The sequence below is a fragment of the Pan paniscus genome, chromosome 7 (assembly GCF_029289425.2).
Source record: "Pan paniscus chromosome 7, NHGRI_mPanPan1-v2.0_pri, whole genome shotgun sequence".
Taxonomy (NCBI): domain Eukaryota; kingdom Metazoa; phylum Chordata; class Mammalia; order Primates; family Hominidae; genus Pan; species Pan paniscus.
The window spans coordinates 48,691,080-48,709,134 of record NC_073256.2 but is presented as its reverse complement, the minus strand read 5'-3'; the positions used below and the strand labels follow the sequence as shown (position 1 = coordinate 48,709,134).

At 44.6% G+C, this 18,055-nt stretch overlaps 1 protein-coding gene across 1 annotated transcript; it reads left to right on the top strand.

Moving 5' to 3' along the window:
* Window positions 1-1,626: 1,626 nt before the first annotated feature.
* On the top strand, window positions 1,627-16,250 carry MBOAT4 (membrane bound O-acyltransferase domain containing 4). The gene is made up of 3 exons (XM_003830771.4): window positions 1,627-3,296; window positions 8,975-9,199; window positions 14,825-16,250. The coding sequence occupies exons 1-3, from the start codon at window positions 3,178-3,180 to the stop codon at window positions 15,786-15,788; spliced, it is 1,308 nt and encodes a 435-aa protein (XP_003830819.3). The 5' UTR covers window positions 1,627-3,177; the 3' UTR covers window positions 15,789-16,250.
* Window positions 16,251-18,055: the final 1,805 nt, after the last annotated feature.

The following is an 18,055-nucleotide window of genomic DNA, read 5'->3' as shown; positions in this document are numbered from 1 at the left end:
TGCAGACAGATTGGCAGCTAGGAACCCATTAAAATGGATAAAAACACTTGGATGCTCTGTGATTTCAATGATGATTGTGCTTTTAATCTGTGTTGTTTGTCTTTGTGTAGTCTGCAGATGCATATCCTGACTCCTGTGAGAAGTAGCTCACTGTGACAAAGCTGCTTTTACTTGTATTGCTTTGTAAATCAAAGAAGGGGGACATGTTGGGAATAGGCCCCCAAAATCTGGCCATAAACTGGCCATAAACAAAATATCTGTAGCACTATGACATGTTCGTGATGGCCATGATGCCCACACTGGAAGGTTGTGGTTTTACTGGAATGAGGGCAAAGAACACCTGGCCCACCCAGGGTGGAAAACTGCTTAAAGGCGTTCTTAAACCACAAACAATAGCATGAGCGATCTGTGCCTTAAGGACATGCTCCTGCTGCAGATAACGAGCCAGAGCCCATCCCTTTATTTCGGCCCATCCCTTTATTTCCCATAAGGAATACTTTTAGTTAATCTAAAATCTATAGAAACAATGCTTATCACTGGCTTGCTGTCAATAAAGATGTGGGTAAATCTCTGTTTGAGGCACTCAGCTCTCAGCTCTGAAGGCTGTGAGACCCCTGATTTCCCACTCTACACTCTTTATTTCTGTTTGTGTGTCTTTAATTCCTCTAGTGCTGCTGGGTTAGGGTCTCCACGACCAAACTACTCTCGGCATTCCCATTAACTGTTTTATTGTTGCCTAAGACTTTGTGCCTTCTGTGGCCTAGAATAAGCCACCCATCTGCTTGAAAACATCCTTTCATAGAGAGCCAACTTAAGCAGTTCCACTCTTCCAAAATCCTTTTTGATTCCCTATTTCTGCAGGTGATTGTTTCTTTCTTTATCCCCTACCATACATCTGTGCACCTACAGTTCATTAAGAAAGGTATTTATTTCCATTTCTGTCTCTCCAGTAGACTGAGAGCAACATGAGTGCAGGGACCATGTCTTACTCATTCCCATATTCCTAGTGCTTAGCAAAGAGTCTGTCATAAAGTGGTAGCCCAATAATGCTCATAATGTTAATTATTCAATCACTTTACCTTCAGCTACATTCAACCAGCCAGCTTTATATGCCATGCTTTTACATGCTTTATCTGATTTTCATAACAGTTCTGTTGAGACAGGCATAATTATGTCTAGTTTTAAGGTGAAGCTTAGTCCCAGAGAGGTGATGTGACTTGCTCAAAGTTCCCCAATCAATAAGATTCTTTTGGATTTTCTTCTCTGTGCAGAGCAGTCTCTGATATGTTTGGGTCTATGTCCCCACCCAAATCTCATCCCCACTTGTAATCCCCACATATTGAGGAAGGGAAGTGACTGGATTATGGGAACGGTTTCCCCATGCTGTTCTCGTGATCATTCTCACATGATAGTTCTCATGAGATCTGGTGGTTTTATAAATGGTGTTTTTTTCCTGCGCTCTTACTTCTCTTTCCTGTCACCTTGTGAAGAAGGTACTTGCTTCTCCTTTGCCTTCCACCATGACTGTAAGTTTCCAGAGGCCTCTCCAGCCATGCAGAACTGTGAGTCAATTAAACCTCTTTCCTTTATAAATTACCAGTCTTGGGTAGTTCTTTATAGCAGTGTGAAAATGGACGAATACAGTCTCTCACTAAAAGATGGTCCTTGCCCTGAAGATGCTCATGTCAGATGTTCCTGTCCTTTATTGACAACTTGCTCATGCAAGTGCCTTTGGAGAGGCAAAACAACTGATCAGGGACAGCCCTGGAATGCCCTGGGCTCAGGAGATGGATGGCTACTAGCCAAGAGATGTCTTGCCTCTAGGAAGTCTCTTCTGTATTACTTGTCAAGAAAAGAGTCTCTTGAAATGTTTCCCCTCTACACTTTGATATCCTCAAAACCTTTTTTTTTTTTTTTCCAAGACGGAGTTTCACTCTTGTAGCCCAGGCTGGAGTGCAGCGGCATGATCTCAGCTCACTGCAATCTCTGCCCCCTGGGTTCAAGTGATTCTCCTGCCTCAGCCTCCTGAGTAGCTGGGATTACAGGTGTCCACCACCATGCCCAGCTAAATTTTTGCATTTTTCATAGAGACAGGGTTTCACATGTTGGCCAGGCTAGTCTTGAACTCCTGACCTCAGATGATCCACCCACCTCGCCTTCCCAAAGTGCTAGGATTACAGGCATGAGCCACTGCAGCCAGCCTCCTCAAAATCTTTTAAACAAATATTTACTGGGTATATAGTATGTATTCAGCAGTGTTCTATGTGCTAGGGATATAATAATCTACAAAACAAAGTCTTTCCCTTGTAGAGCTCATGTTGTAAAGGGGGCAGGAAAATGAATTGAGAAATAGATACATAAGAGGTACTGATACGAAAAAAAAGTAGCATAAGGAGGAGAGTTGTGGTGAGGAAGGGGAATCTTGGTTTTTGCTTTAAGAACCTGCCTCCAGCTGGGTGCAGTTCCTTATGCCTATAATCTCAGCACTTTGGGAGGCTGAGGCAGGAGGATCGCTTGACACCAGGAGTTTGAGATCAGCCTGGCCAACACGGCAAAACCCCATCTCTACAAAAAAAATACAAAAATTAGCTGGGCATGATGGCACATGCCTGTAGCCCCAGCTTCTCAGGAGGCTGAGGTGGGAGGATCACTTGAGCTGGGGAGATAGAGGTTGCAGTGAGCCAAGGTTGTGCCACTGTACTCCAGCCTGGGTGACAGAGCCAGACCCTATCTCAAAAAAAGAAAAAGAAAAGAACCTGCTTCCCTTCCTCCTGGTCACATACTTGTTTCCCCTTTTCAGTCCACAGAGTTGTCTGTCCACAGTTGGGAAATGAGATTTTTCATTAACTTAGTGAAGAAAATATGACAGCATGATGACTGGAAAGGTAAATAGTATACTATGTCAATGAAACAAAACCACACTTCCAAAAGCAATGTTTTTAGTGCATGTCATGATTAATGTTACACCAAAATGTGTTTTGGTTTCCATAGTGCAGTTCCTCAATCAGAAAGCCAGTTTTTATTCTGCTTATCTCCAGAGCTTTTGTTTGCCTTTTGCTCACCCTAGCCCCGTTAAACCAGATAAAAAGACCAGAGACAGCCTGGTTGAGATTACTCTTGGAGGAAGGCATCAGTTAAGGACACTGGAAAAGACAGGCTCTTTTGTTCTGGTTCCTAATGGAGTGGCTTCGGCTGTTCTTTCTCCATCCTGTATCATTTTACCAGGGGGCTGCATTTCCCTTTGCACTTCTCTTCAATTATCTCTGCATCATGGATTCATTCTCCACTCGTGCCAGGTAGGCTGGATGGCTATTTTTACTTTTACATCCAGAAATACTATAGTGACTGGGTGTGGTGGCTCACGCCTGTAATCCCTGCACTTTGGGAGGCTGAGGCTGGCAGATCACTTGAGGCCAGGGGTTTGAGAACTGCCTGGCCAACATAGCGAAACCCTGTCTCTAATGCAAATACAAAAAAAATTAGCTGGGCATGGTGGCTCATGCCTGTAGTTCCAGCTCCTCGGGAGGGAGGCAGGAGACCTGCTTAAGCCCAGGAGGTGGAGGTTGCAGTGAGCCGAGATGGCGCCAATGCACTCCAGCCTGGGCAATGGAGCAAGCCTCTATCTAAAAAAAAAAAAAAAAAAAAAAAAATTCAGAAATACTATAGTAGGGCAAAAAGCAGAGTAGGCTGCAGATGTGAAGATTACAATATATTAATTACACTTGTTTTTAACTTACTCTCACTGTCACTGATTATTGATTGTTTGATAATGAATACGTATAATAGAGTAAAACTAAACTGGAAATTCACATCCTTCCTGCACTGACGTAAGGTTTGCTGGGTTCACGTTAAATGGCAGATGGATGAAAATAAACTCTCAGGAGAGATGGTTGTTGCGATGGTACAGGAATTCTCCAAATGGATACATCTCTGTCAACCATGGATCTCAGATATTCTTGAATAGTCCTAATTTTATGGAATTTTATCATTTTCAATCAAATTAAATTTTATATGAAGTTACATCAGTCTAAGTTTTATTATAACTAAATGTGATTTTTAAAGTGCCTTTATATGAATTCTCAGAGAAATGAGTCAAAATGAATCTTGTCAGATAACCTATATGATAATTTGAAGTTCAAAAATTATTGTCACTAGAGATGTGATGACTTGATTGTAATGATTTTTTAAATATCAAATAACCTCAACACATTAGAAACAGCACCTATTTTTTTAGATTGCTCATATAAGATTTTATTTTTTTAACATAGTCAAAGACAAGAACTTAACTGAGCATAGAACAGAAATGGTGAGTGTACTGTTAACATGGCTACATGATTTTCTGTTAAATTGAAAAGTCGCAAATACATTTTTTGTTTTATTTATTTATATATATTTTTGGAGACAGAGTCTCTCTCTGTCACCCAAGCTGGAGTGCAGTGGCACGATCTCGGCTCATTGCAACCTCCACCTCCTGGATTCAAGGGATTCTTCTGCCTCAGCCTCCCCAGTGGCTGGGACTATAGGTGCACACCACCATGCCCAGCTAATTTGAAATACATTTTTAAAAATAATTCCAACTTTTATTTTAGATTCAAGAGGTACATGTGTAGATTTGTTACATGGGTATATTGTGTGATGCTGAGCGTTGGGGTATGATTGATCCCATCACCCAGGTAGTGAGCACAGTACCCAAGAGTTAGTTTTTCAACCCTTTTTCCCTGACAGTCCCTATTTTTAACAAGGTTTTGTGGAATGTCCTTTTGTAAAGTGAAAATCTGTTGCCAAAGGGCCACTTCCTAATAATTCACTTATTTTGGGAATTAGGATTTTTATATATTGGGATTCTTAAATAAAATATAGCTGTATCTCACGATCAGTTAGGATTGTGGAATTTGATTAAACAATGGTATGATCACGTGTTCACAACTGTCTCATGGCCCTTAACTTCACTTATGGAGATTGGAGTTGGGGGACAGCTGTAAAGAAGTTTCCTTTTGAGAAAGATTCTCAAAACAATAAAGCAACCTGAGTGCAAAAATAAGGATTAATCCTCATCGAGTTATCTTAGGGTGAAGATTGCTCAGTTTCTGGCCGGATGCAGTGGCTCACACCTGTAATCCCAGTAACTGGGAGGCAGAGGCAAGTGGATAGCTTGAGCCCAGGAGTTTGAGACCTGCCCGGGCAACATGACAAAATCCCTGTCTCTACAAAAAGTACAAAAAATTAGCCAAGTGTGGTGGTACATGCCTGTAGTCCCGGCTACTTAGGAGCCTGAGGCAGGAGGATCCCTTGAGCCCAAGAGGTTGAGGTTGTAGTAAGTCGTGATTATGCCACTGCACTCCAGCCTGGGCAGCAGGGACAGACTCTGTCAAAAAAATAAAAATAAAATAAAAAAGACTTCTCACTTTGGATTCAGCCTGTTGAGTCTTGACTCCCTCACCTAACTAAGTGTCCTTGTGTATGTCAATATACTTCACCCAAATGCCCTCTTCTTATCTGTAAAACAGAAAACATAATGCCTATCTCATGGGGTTATTTTAAGTATTAAATAAATATATTTCTCGTAAAGGGTTATTAGCACTATGCCTAGAATGAAATAAGCAATCGCTAAGTCACACATTCTACATTTTCCATGTACAGATAATTTAATGTTTATAAATCTCCTAGGGGAGTTGCCTGTGGGTGGGAGGGTTGCTGTGTAAAGGATAAATGTTCCCCGTTTTGTTTTCCCATGGCAGGGAAGTGAAGGCTTGGACCACAATGTTAACTGGGGTGTTGAGGGGGGAAGTCACCCCAAGCATAGGCTCAAAGAGAAGCACAGGAATGGCCCAGGCTTTTGAGTCATAGATGCTCTCACACTGAGACACTTAACACTCTCCCGCAAGAAAAAAAGTGGTTCTTGCTAACCTGTACTTGGCACTGTGCCCGGAGCCGTGACACACATTTGCCTTGCAATGGTGTTTCCTGGTTCTGAGCTGGTAGAGAAATCCTAGGCTTCTTTGAATCGCTTTCCCAGTGAGTCAAAAGGACCAGTGAGTCCTTTTTTCTTTTCTTTTCTTTTCTCTTTTCTTTTTGAAACGGAGTCTCTCTCTGTCACCCAGGCTGGAATGCAGCAGTGCGATCTCAGCTCACTGCAACCTCTGCCTCCTGAGCTCAAGCGATTCTCCTGCCTCAGCCTCCCGAGTAGCTGGGATTACTGGGGCCCACCACCCCACCCTACTACTTTTTTTTGTATTTTTAGTAGAGACAGGGTTTCACCATGTTAGCCAGGCTGGCCTTGAACTCCTGACTTCAAGTGATCTGCCTGCCTCAGCCTCCCAAAGTGCTGGGATTACAAGCATGAGCCACCACGCCCAGCTATTCCACACTTTTTCTGACTCCTTCATTCAGCTTTATTAACTAGGCACCAATTAAAAAACAAGCCTCCATATAATGCAGAAGGAAGAACCAAGTGTGCATAATGTGAAGCTTCCCAGGCCTCTGCAGATCCGCATCTCCTTGGCTTCTGAGAGAGGCATGATTCACAAACCATTTCATCAATGTGGGTATTTTACAACATTAAAAAAACACTGGCCAGGCACCCTGGCTCATGCCTGTAATCCCAGGACTTTGAGAAGCTGAGGCAGGAGGATTGCATGAGTCTGGGAGTTCAAGACCAGCCTGGGCAACATGGCAAATCCCCATCTCTACAAAAAATATAAAAAAAAATTAGCCGGGTATGGTGGTGCGTGTCGATAGTCCCAGCTACTAGGGAGGCTGAGGTGGGAGGATTTCTTGAGCCGGGGGGGTCAAGGCTGCAGTGAGTCATGATCGTGCCACTGCACTCCAGCCTGGGCAACAGGGACCCTGTCTCAAAAACAAGACAAAACACTGCTCTTTTCCTCCCTGGCCACCTGAAAATTGGCCACTATCATGAAAGACACAGCAGCTACCCATTCAAAGGAGTTCTTAATCAACTGACAACTTTGGTGGAAACATACGGTCGTGGTCATCCTTCACTCTGGGAAGGCAACAGTAATAAGAAAGAAATTTGGGAAAAACTAGCCAAAATGTACAAGATCTCATGGACATGATATATAAGATGGAGATCGTCTTTGTATTTAGATTCTGACCCCATTTTGTTGTAGCAAGATAACTGGCATGATTTATGATTCCCTGGATTATGTAAAGAAAAGTGAACCCAAGCATAAACTTGCAAGACATAGCCCAGATGAGAGAAAAAGACCTCAAGAAAACAGCAAAAGGAATGCAAGGACAGAATGAAGAAAGTCAGGGGGCCCCAAAAGCCAGTGTTGGTGCTGACAAAAAAGAGTCCAGATTCTGCAATGGCCGGGCGCGATGGCTTATGCCTGTAACCCCAGCATTTTGGGAGGCTGAGGTGGGCGGATCACCTTAGGTACAGTGTCTAAGACTGTACCAGGAGTTCAAGACAGCGTCTAAGACTGAGGCCAGGAGTTAGAGACCAGCCTGGCCAACATGGCAAAACCCCATCTCTACTAAAAATACAAAAATTAGCCAGGCATGGTGGCAGATGCCTGTAATCCCAGCTACTCTGGAGGCTGAGGCAGGAGAATTGCTTGAACCCGGGAGACAGAGGGTGCAGTGAGCAACATTGTGCCACTGCACTCCAGTCCGGGCAACAGAGCGAGACTCTGTCTAAAAAAAAAAAAGAAAAAAAAAGATTCTGCAATGACTTCATCTGCGGTGATTGTGCAGATTTTTCGTGACAGGATATAATCAACTGTAACCACTTTTTGGGTTTTTTAAGAGACAAGATTTTGCACTGTTACCCAAGCTGGAGTGTAATGGTGTCATCATCGCTCAAGTGCAGCCTCTAACTCATGGGCTCAAGTGATCCTCCCACCTCAGACTCCTGAGTAGCTAGGACTACAGGTGTGCCACCATGCATGGCTATTAAACAAATTTTTTTTTGTAGAGATGGGATCTTGCTATATTGCCCAGGCTGGTCTCAAACTCTGGCCTCAAGTGATCTTCCCTCCTTGGCCTCCCAAAGTGCTGAGATTACAGGTGTGAGCCACTGTGCCTGGCCTAAACTTTAATAAGTATAAACTTTAATAAAACAAAACAAAATCCTAACTCATAAGATCTTAAAGTGCAGTAGTAAGGATGAAGGGTGGATATAAAGATTTTTCTGAGTTTTCACTTTTCGAAGGGAAGTGTTGAGTCTCCTTTCTCTGTCAGCCTCTGGAATGCTTCCGGGTAGCACGACCCTGTGAAAAGGAAGGTACTTGTCTTGAGAGGATGCCTAGGGCGCTCTTCTAGATCCTTGACACTAGGTTCACAGCACTTTTCAGTCAGATGACGTACCAGGAGATTTCAAAGATGTCCTTGCTAGCCAGACTTCCAGGACGGTCAGGGGCAGGCGGTGGAATACCTTGGGAGGGAATCGCTTGAATGGAGGGCATCAAAGAGAGAGGTTCCAGGGCCACTAAGGCAGGAATTGAGATTTGTCTCCAGGCCAGGGGGGTGGCTCATGCCTGCAATTGTAGGATTTTGGGAGGCCGAGGGAGGAGGATCGCTTGAGGCCAAGAGTTTGAGACTGGGCGACACACCAAGACCCCATCTCTAAAAAAATAAAAAGCTAACCAGGCATGGTGGTGCATGCCTGTAGTCCCTCCCAGGTGGGAGGATCACTTGAGTCCAGGAGGTCAAGGCTGTGGTGAGCCATGATTGCAACTCTATACTCACCCTGGGTGACAGAGAGAGACCCTGTCTCAAAAAAAAAAAAAACAGATTTGTCTCCAAGGTGGAAATTTACAAATTTACCCTGGCTCTTTCTCCCGTGATTCTTTTCTTCTGAAGAACAAAAGGAAGGCCCCAGAGTGCAAACAGCACGGCTACTTTAGGTGTTGTGTGGGGCCTACCAGATCGGGTTCCCTGGAGTGACATCTGCAGTAATTCCTTTGCTGTGCGGTTCTAAGTCATTCTCCCCAAGGTGTCCCTTCTCTTTCAGGTACCTCTTTCTCCTGGCTGGAGGAGGTGCCCTGGCCGTGGCTGCCATGGGTTCCTACGCCGTGCTCGTCTTCACCCCTGCTGTCTGCGCCGTGGCTCTCCTCTGTTCCCTGGCCCCTCAGCAAGTCCACAGGTGGACCTTCTGCTTTCAGATGAGCTGGCAGACCTTGTGTCACCTAGGTCTGCACTACACTGAGTATTATCTGCATGAGCCTCCTTCTGTGAGGTAAGCAGCCTGTTCGTTGGTCATGCTCAGCCCACCTACAGTTTGCTTGCACCACGGTGGTAGCAGAGAGAACCTGGGTGTTGGGTTGGAGTCCTAATTTTTCCACATTTGACCAGTGTGACCTTGAGCAAGTCATTTTACCTCTTTCAGACTCATTTCTTTTTCTGGAAAAGATATGGGGCTAACAATACTGTGTTGCAAGATTGTTGTGAATGTTAGTGTAACCGCCCAGTGGGTTCACCTTCTCCACTGCCTAGACAAACAGGGGAATTGCAGTAAAGAAAGAGTAATTCACAGAGAGCTGGCTGTGCGGGAGACAGGCCAGTTTTATTATTACTCCAAGCTTTGGGGTAATCATAATCAGTTTCCCTGAGCACTTGGGGATCTGAGTTTTTAAGGATAATTTGGTGGGTAGGGGGAGGCCAGTGAGTTGAGAGTGCTGCTTGGTTGGGTTGGAGATGAAATCATAGGGAGTCAGAACAGTCTTCTTGCACTGAGTCAGCTCCTGGGTGGGGGCCACAAGATAAGACGAGCCAGTTTATCGATCTGGGTAGTACCAGCTGATCCGTCAAGGGCAAGGTCTGCAAAATATCTCAAGCACTGATGTTAGGCCTTAGAATAGTAATGTTATCCCCAGGAGCAATTGGAGGAGTGTCAGAATCTTGTCATCTCCAGCTGCATGACTCCTAAACCATAATTTCTAATCTTTCGGCTAATTTGTTAATCCTACAAAGGCAGTCTAGTTTCCAGGCAAGAAGGGGGTTTGTTTTGGGAAAGGTCTGTGATTGTCTTTGTTTTAAACTGTAAGCTATTAACTAAGTTCCTCCCAAAATGAGTCCCAGGAATGAACAAGGACAGCTTGGAGGTTAGAAGCAAGATGGAGTTGGTTAGGTCAGACTTCTTTCACTGTCTCAGTTATAATTTTGCAATGGCAGTTTCATTAGAATGAATATAAATATGATTTTGTGACTAATCATCGCTGCCACGTGTTGCCTACATGGTGCAGTGTCTGGCACTGAGCAGTAGTTGTCATTGTGCCTGAGAGGGAGGGCAAAGCAGGAATCCTAGAGCCCACAGAGCAGGCCTGCCCAGAAGTGACTCAGCACTGTCTGCCAGCCTCAGCACGGGTTGAGTGGACACTCTGCTTGCAGGTAACAATCTTCTCATGGCGGCTGCTGGGAGAGGCACCTGCTGTGTCAGTGTTTCTCTTCCTTCAGACTCAGCTGTTCCCATCTTGCTGAAGAAGGGTAGGCACCCCATCTAGAAAACAGAAATCAAGAGCTAATTACAGTCTAGAGAAGTGTTGTCATGAATCAGCAAGATCCCTGAGATGAGGGGAAACATTGTTTTGTGATCTGGAGATCTCATGTTCCTGGCTCTCTCTGGTGATCACAATTGGCTTCAGGGTCACTTGGAGCACAGAGGCTGTGATGCTCCAGGCGGTCACCTATCTGATTCTAGCCTGCGGTTGGTTCACTTGCTTTGCCATCCTCCTGACTATACCTAGAAATTTTTTTTGTTTTAATTTTCCTGTAAAGACTATTTTCAGCCAGGCACAGTGGCTCACTCCTGTAATCCCAACACTTTGGGAGGCCGAGGCAGGCAGATCACTTGAGGCCAGGAGTTCAAGACCAGCCTGGCCAACATGGCAAAACCCCGTCTCTGCTAAAAATACAAAAATTAGCTGGGCATAGTGGCGGACGCCTGGAATCCCAGCTGCTCGGGAGGCTGAGACAGGAGATCGCATCACTGCACTCCAGCCTGGGTGACAGGGAGACACTGTCTCAAAAAAAAAAAAAAAAAGTTGGGGGGGAGAGACTATTTTCACCAAAGGCTTCAGGTTGGCTGCTCTAAGGAAAAGGCAAGATGGCAGGTGGGTGGGGCGTAGGAAGTACCAAATGGGATGGAGTGAATCAGGATTTCAGTAGGGAGCTGGGGCCTGATGGGGCTGGGAGGGCAAGTTGAACAGGATCTGGCTGGATGCGAGGCAGGCTGGAGCAGACCTGGAATGGGGGGCTCTGCTAGTCGGGCAGGGCTGCTGCCATCACACAGTGCCACAGACTGGGTGGCTCAAACAACAGAAATTCATTTCCTCACAGTTCTGGAGGCTGGAAGTCACTGATGATGACGTCAGCAGGGCTGGGTTCTTCTGAGGCCATTCTCGTGGCTTGCGGGTGGCAGTGTCCCTGTATGTCCGCGTGATGGTCACTCCTCTGTCTGTGCATGTGTCTGTGTCCTAATTGTCTGTTCTCATAAGGACTCTGTGCATATTGGATTAGCGCCCATCCTAATGACCTCATTTAACCTTAATCACATCTTTAAAGACCCTAACTCCATATACAGTCACATTCTGAGGTACTGGGGTTAGACCATAAGCACAGGAATTCTGGGGGCACATTTGGTCCATAATAGAGAGTGAATGAGCAGGGTTTGGTGGCATTTGGAGGCTACCTTGCTTTCAGTGAGAATCAGTCAAGTGATGGGGTCAGTTTTTCTTAAATCTTCAGACACATGGATAGAAACAGCAGCAGTTAGAAGACTGTTGTTTTCTCTCCACAGGACAGCATTTCTGATTGTAGTGTGTGTCATTGTAATTTTCTTTCCTTTTTTTTTTTTTTTTTTTGAGACAAGGTCTCACTCTGTTGCCCAGGCTGGAGCACAGTGGCATGCTCATGGCTCACTGCAGCCTCGACCTCCTGGGCTCAAGCAATCCTCCCACCTCAGCCTCCTCAGTAGCTGGGACCACAGGCATGCACCACCACATCGGGCTAATTTTCATATTTTTTATAGAAACGGGGTTTTGCCATGTTGCCCAGGCTGGTCTCAAACTCCTGGGCTCAAGTGATCAGCCCACCTCACCTCAGCCTCCCAAAGTGCTGGGATTACAGGTGTGAGCCATTGTGCCCAGCCTAATTTTCATTCATTGTTCTCCTCAATAATCTTGCCAGCGGGATCTTTGATGGTGAAGCAGTAAGAGCTCAGGTGATTGGTTAAGACCATATTTCAAACTGCTAATGGCTCAGCACACATTGTGATCTATTCCTCAGTACAAATCCCACATTAGGCAAAGTCCTACAGCCAGGGCCTGGTTCGTATTTAAAATCTTCAGCTTCCTATCTTTTCTTCACTACCGAGTTTTTATTTCCTCTACGGCAAATTTCTCCCAAGTCTCTGATCCTAATCTTTGTAGGCCTTTCTTGGAAATATTATAATCAACATTTCCCACAATGTTCCTCATCATTCTCTTATTTTCATCTCTAATGTTTAATTTCCCCATTTACGTGATCCTGCCTGATGTCACCCTAAATAACAAATAGAAAGAGTCTCCCTAAAAGAAAATGATGGGGCCGGGCGCAGTGGCTCACGCCTATAATCCCAGCCCTTTGGGAGGCTGAGGTGGGTGGATCACTTGAGGCCAGGAGTTTGAGACCAGCCAGGCCAACATAGTGAAACCCCATCTCTACAAAAAAAAAAAAAAACCCCACAAAAATTAACTAGGCGTGGTAGCGCATGTCTGAAGTTCCAGCTTCTCAGGAGGGAGAGGTGGGAGGATCACTTGAGTCTGGGAGGCAGAGGTTGCAGTGAGCCAGGATGGTGCCACTGCACTCCAGCCTGGGCGACAGAGTGAGACCGTGTCTCAGGAAAAACAAAACAAGAGAAAAGAAAAGAAAAAAGAAAAGGATGCTTATGGCTGGGAGCAGTGGCTCACACCTGTAATCCTAGCACTTTGGGAGGCCGAGGCGGGCGGATGACCTGAGCTGAGGAGTTCAAGACCAGCCTGGCAGACATGGCGAAACCCTGTCTCTACTAAAAATACAAAAATTAGCTGGGCGTGGTGGCGTGCACCTGTAATTCCAGCTACTCAGGAGGCTGAGGCAGGAGAATCGCTTGAAGCCAGGAGGCAGCAGAGGTTGCAGTGGGCGGCTGAGATCGCGCCACTGCACTCCAGCCTGGGCCATAGAGTGAGACTCTGTCTCCAAAAAAATAAAAAAAGAAAATGATACTTATTTAGGAATTGGGCATTATAGTGGGAATATGTGTGCCATCGTATGTGTATTCAGGTAGGTAAAGGAAGACAAAGTTTTTGTTTGTTTTTTTTATTTTGTTTTTTTGAGATGCAGTCTCACTCTATCACCAGGCTGGAATGCAGTGACACAATCTCGGCTCACTGCAACCTCCGCCTCCCAGGTTCCAGTGACTCTCCTGCCTCAGCCTCCCGAGTAGCTAGGACTACAGGTGTGCACCACCACACCCAGCTAATTTTTGTATTTTTAGTAGAAACGAGGTTTCACCATATCAGCCAGGATGGTCTCGATCTCTTGACCTCGTGATCCACCTGCCTCGGCCTCCCAAAGTGCTGGGATTACAGGCGTGAGCCACCACACCCAGCTGGTAAGAGAAAGTTTTTTAAGAGAAAAATAAGGAGCATTACATAATTGTTTTGAAATCATTATCTTTGAGTACAGGCTCAATGACAAGGGTGATGCCAGTCTGTGGTTGGGCAGGAAGTGGCTGGGCAGGTGACCTCACAAAAGTATTTTTTTGTATAGGGTTGCAATGGTTGTTATGCAAGGTTGTGGTTTTTGCAGTCTTTTGTGGTAGTTTTTGTTATCAGACATACAAGCATTGAGAACCCTCTCTTCATACCTTTTCCTGGCTCTGTTTGTCAGAAGTGTTTTGTTTTGTTTTGCTTTATAACACAAGTGACTTCATTTTCTTTTCTCTTTCTTTCTTTTTTTTTTTTTTGAGACAGGGTCTCACTTGGATGCATAGGCTGGAGTGCAGTGGTGCAATCATAGCTCACTGCAGCCTTGAACTCCTGGGCTCAAGGGTTCCACTCACGTCAGCCTCCCAAAGTGATGGGACCCACTGCACCCAGCCATGATTCCATTTTTATTCCCACAACTTTCAAATTGGAGTATTGTGTGGTTCTGAATTAATTCAAGAATCTTCAGCTGTTAAAGTAAAATTTCCCAGGCAAATTCTCCTATTCAGGATGGAAGATTTCAGGATGGAAGATGGGATGGATCTCTGAGATCCCTGGGAAGCTTCTCAAGTTGAACATGCGTGTAAATGTGTGCATCTAACCTTTTCTTTAAAACAAACAAAAAATATATATGCAAATATACACACATATTCATACAGATATACATATGCTTATTTATAAAACACACATGATCATTACAAAAAATTCAAACAACGCAAAAAGTGAAAGATTTTTTATGCTAATTTCATTCCCTAGAGGTAACTATTCTTAAAAGTATGGGGTATATTAGTCTAGACTTAAGCTCCACTGTATACTTAAGATCTATAAATATTGCCAGGGGCGGTGGCTCATGCCTGTAATCCCAGCACTCTGGGAGGCCGAGACAGGCAGATTGCTTAAGCCCAGGAGTTTCAGATCAGCCTGGGCAACATAGTGAGACCCCATGTCTATAAAAAAAAAAAATAAGATTGATTTATTTTATTTTAAGATTTATTTTGTGTGGGGTCCTGCAGGCCATGAGATTAATCTTAGCTGTACAGACCTATCTATTTCCTGTGAGATCATGTATGACAGACTGGAATAAGAGAGAGAGAATAAATACAGAGTGTTTTTATGTTCTTTAAAAAATTATCTTGCAGGTTCTGCATCACTCTTTCTTCTCTCATGCTCTTGACCCAGAGGGTCACGTCCCTCTCTCTGGACATTTGTGAGGGGAAAGTGGAGGCAGCATCTGGAGGCTTCAGGAGCAGGAGCTCTTTGTCTGAGCATGTGTGTAAGGCACTGCCCTATTTCAGCTACTTGCTCTTTTTCCCTGCTCTCCTGGGAGGCTCTCTGTGCTCCTTCCAGCGATTTCAGGCTCGTGTTCAAGGGTCCAGTGCTTTGCATCCCAGACACTCTTTCTGGGCTCTGAGCTGGAGGTGTCTGCAGATTCTTGGACTAGAATGCCTAAACGTGGCAGTGAGCAGGGTGGTGGATGCAGGAGCGGGACTGACTGATTGCCAGCAATTCGAGTGCATCTATGTCGTGTGGACCACAGCTGGGCTTTTCAAGCTCACCTACTACTCCCACTGGATCCTGGACGACTCCCTCCTCCACGCAGCGGGCTTTGGGCCTGAGCTTGGTCAGAGCCCTGGAGAGGAGGGATATGTCCCCGATGCAGACATCTGGACTCTGGAAAGAACCCACAGGATATCTGTGTTCGCAAGAAAGTGGAACCAAAGCACAGCCCGATGGCTCCGACGGCTTGTATTCCAGCACAGCAGGGCTTGGCCGTTGTTGCAGACATTTGCCTTCTCTGCCTGGTGGCATGGACTCCATCCAGGACAGGTGTTTGGTTTCGTTTGCTGGGCCGTGATGGTGGAAGCTGACTACCTGATTCACTCCTTTGCCAATGAGTTTATCAGATCCTGGCCGATGAGGCTGTTCTATAGAACCCTCACCTGGGCCCACACCCAGTTGATCATTGCCTACATCATGCTGGCTGTGGAGGTCAGGAGCCTCTCCTCTCTCTGGTTGCTCTGTAATTCGTACAACAGTGTCTTTCCCATGGTGTACTGTATTCTGCTTTTGCTATTGGTGAAGAGAAAGCACAAATGTAACTGACATCTTTCCCTGGCTTTCACCTTAAACACCCAGGAAACATTTTAGAAAGTGCCAGATGACGCATCGATAATGCATACATTTGAACTTTTCCATAATAAAATGTTTTCTAAAGTTTTGGATGGATATACCCAGTGACTTGCAGTAGGAATTTGTGTATCTACTTTAGCAAGCTATTCTGCTGGTACTGAGGATACAAAAAGGAAAAAGATGTGGTTTCTTCCCTTAAGGTTTACAGTCTAGATGTGGAAGCAAAGATTAAGTAAAGTGATACATAAAAACACAAGGTGCTATGAACCAGATGGCAAACGCTCTATATATAGACACCCCAAAATTGAATGTTCAGTTGACCCACCTGATCCTGGAATGGGAACTTTAGCAACACAAAACCAAAACAAAACCTAACTCATTATCATATTGGTTTGTTATGTGGACTACAGACTTATATCCATTATTAGGTTTGAACTTTTTTTTCTAAATTTGGAAATTTAGGCCAGGTGCAGTGGCTCATAACTGTAATCCCAGCACTTTGCAATGCTGAGGTGGAAGGATTGCTTGAGGCCCAGAGTTTGAGACCAGGTTGGGCAACATAGCAAGTCTTTGTCTCAAAATATATATATGTGTATATATATATATATACACACACACACACACACACATATATATATATATATGTATATTTGGGTGGACATGGTGTATGCACCTAAAGACCTAGCTCCTCTGGAGGCTGAGAAGGATCTCTTGAGCCCAGGAGTTCGAGGCTGCAGTGAGCTGCGATTGTGCCACTGCACCCCAGCCTGGTTGACAGAGGGAGACCCCATCTGCTAAAAAAATTTTTTGGGCCGGGCGTTGTGGCTCACACCTGTAATCCCAGCACTTTGGGAGGCCGAGACGGGCAGATCACAAGGTCATGGGATCACAAGGTCAGCAGTTCAAGACCAGCCTGGCCAATATGGTGAAACCCCGTCTCTTCTAAAAATACAAAAATTAGCCGGGCGTGGTGGTGGGCGCCTATAGTCCCAGCTACTTGGGAGGCTGAGGCAGGAGAATCGCTTGAATCCAGAGTGTGGAGGTTGTAGTAAGCCGAGATCACACCACTACACTCCAGCCTGGGTGACAGAGCAAGATTCCACCTCAAAAAAAAACAAATTTTTTTTTTTTGAAAATTTGAAAAAAAAAATTGTCCTAAAAATAAATGGCTGATATTATTCCCAGGTATATGTTAATAAGTAAAAACCCACATGATAACTATTTACATAATTGTTAAATACACAGCTGACTCATAAACATGTCTTACAAAGAGATCAATAACAGGAAGTAAACACTATTTTAATATGACTTTGAGGGTGGGTTTGATTCTTTTTTTCTTGGCATATCCTAAATAACTCCCTCTGTTTCTTCCTGTTAGGATTTAATATACACAAGAGAAAGGTTTCAGGACTTCTAAATTATGCAGTAGCAATGTCATTTAACTAGCACTTACAAATTACTGCCACATCTGCAGGTCACCTGTACTGTTATGTAATTACCATTTTTCTTTAGTCAACTTTAATTCAACTTACTTATAAAACTTACCCTCCTTCTAAGCAATGGCAGTGATGAAAATTGGGTTTGGTGTGCTAATTCTATTTTACTCCAGTACTCACTAAAAGAAATACATGCTTGTTCAAATAAAAAAAAACAAACTTTGTATTTGTGTTCTGTGTAAAACCATCTGCTTATCTAGGGTGACATCTATCCCACCATACAAAACACTGTACAGGTATCTCAGCTTGTTGAGTATTCCAAACCAATCCTTCTCATCGTTTTCAAAATGTAAAATTGCAAATAAGCTTTTTGATATGGTTTGGGTCTCATGTTGAATTGTAATCCCCAGTGTCGGAAGAGGGGCCTGGTGGGAGGTGATTAAATCATGGGGGTGGATTTCCCCCTTGCTGTTCTCATAATAGTGAGTGAGTTTTCACATGATCTGGTTGTTTATAAAAGTGCGTAACGCCTTCCCGCTCTTTCTCTTCCTCCTGCTCCAGCCATGTAAAACGTGCCTCCTGCCTCTTCACCTTCTGCCACGATTTTAAGTTTCCTGAAACCTCCCCAGCCATGCTTCCTGTATAGCCTGTAAAACTGTGAGCCAATTAAACCTCTTTTCTTTATTAATTACCAAGTCTCAGGTAGTTCTTTGTGTGTGTGTGTGTGTGTGTGTGTGTGTGTGTGTGACAGGGTCTCACTCTGTCACCCAGGCTGGAGTGCAGTGGTGTGCAGTGGTGTGATCT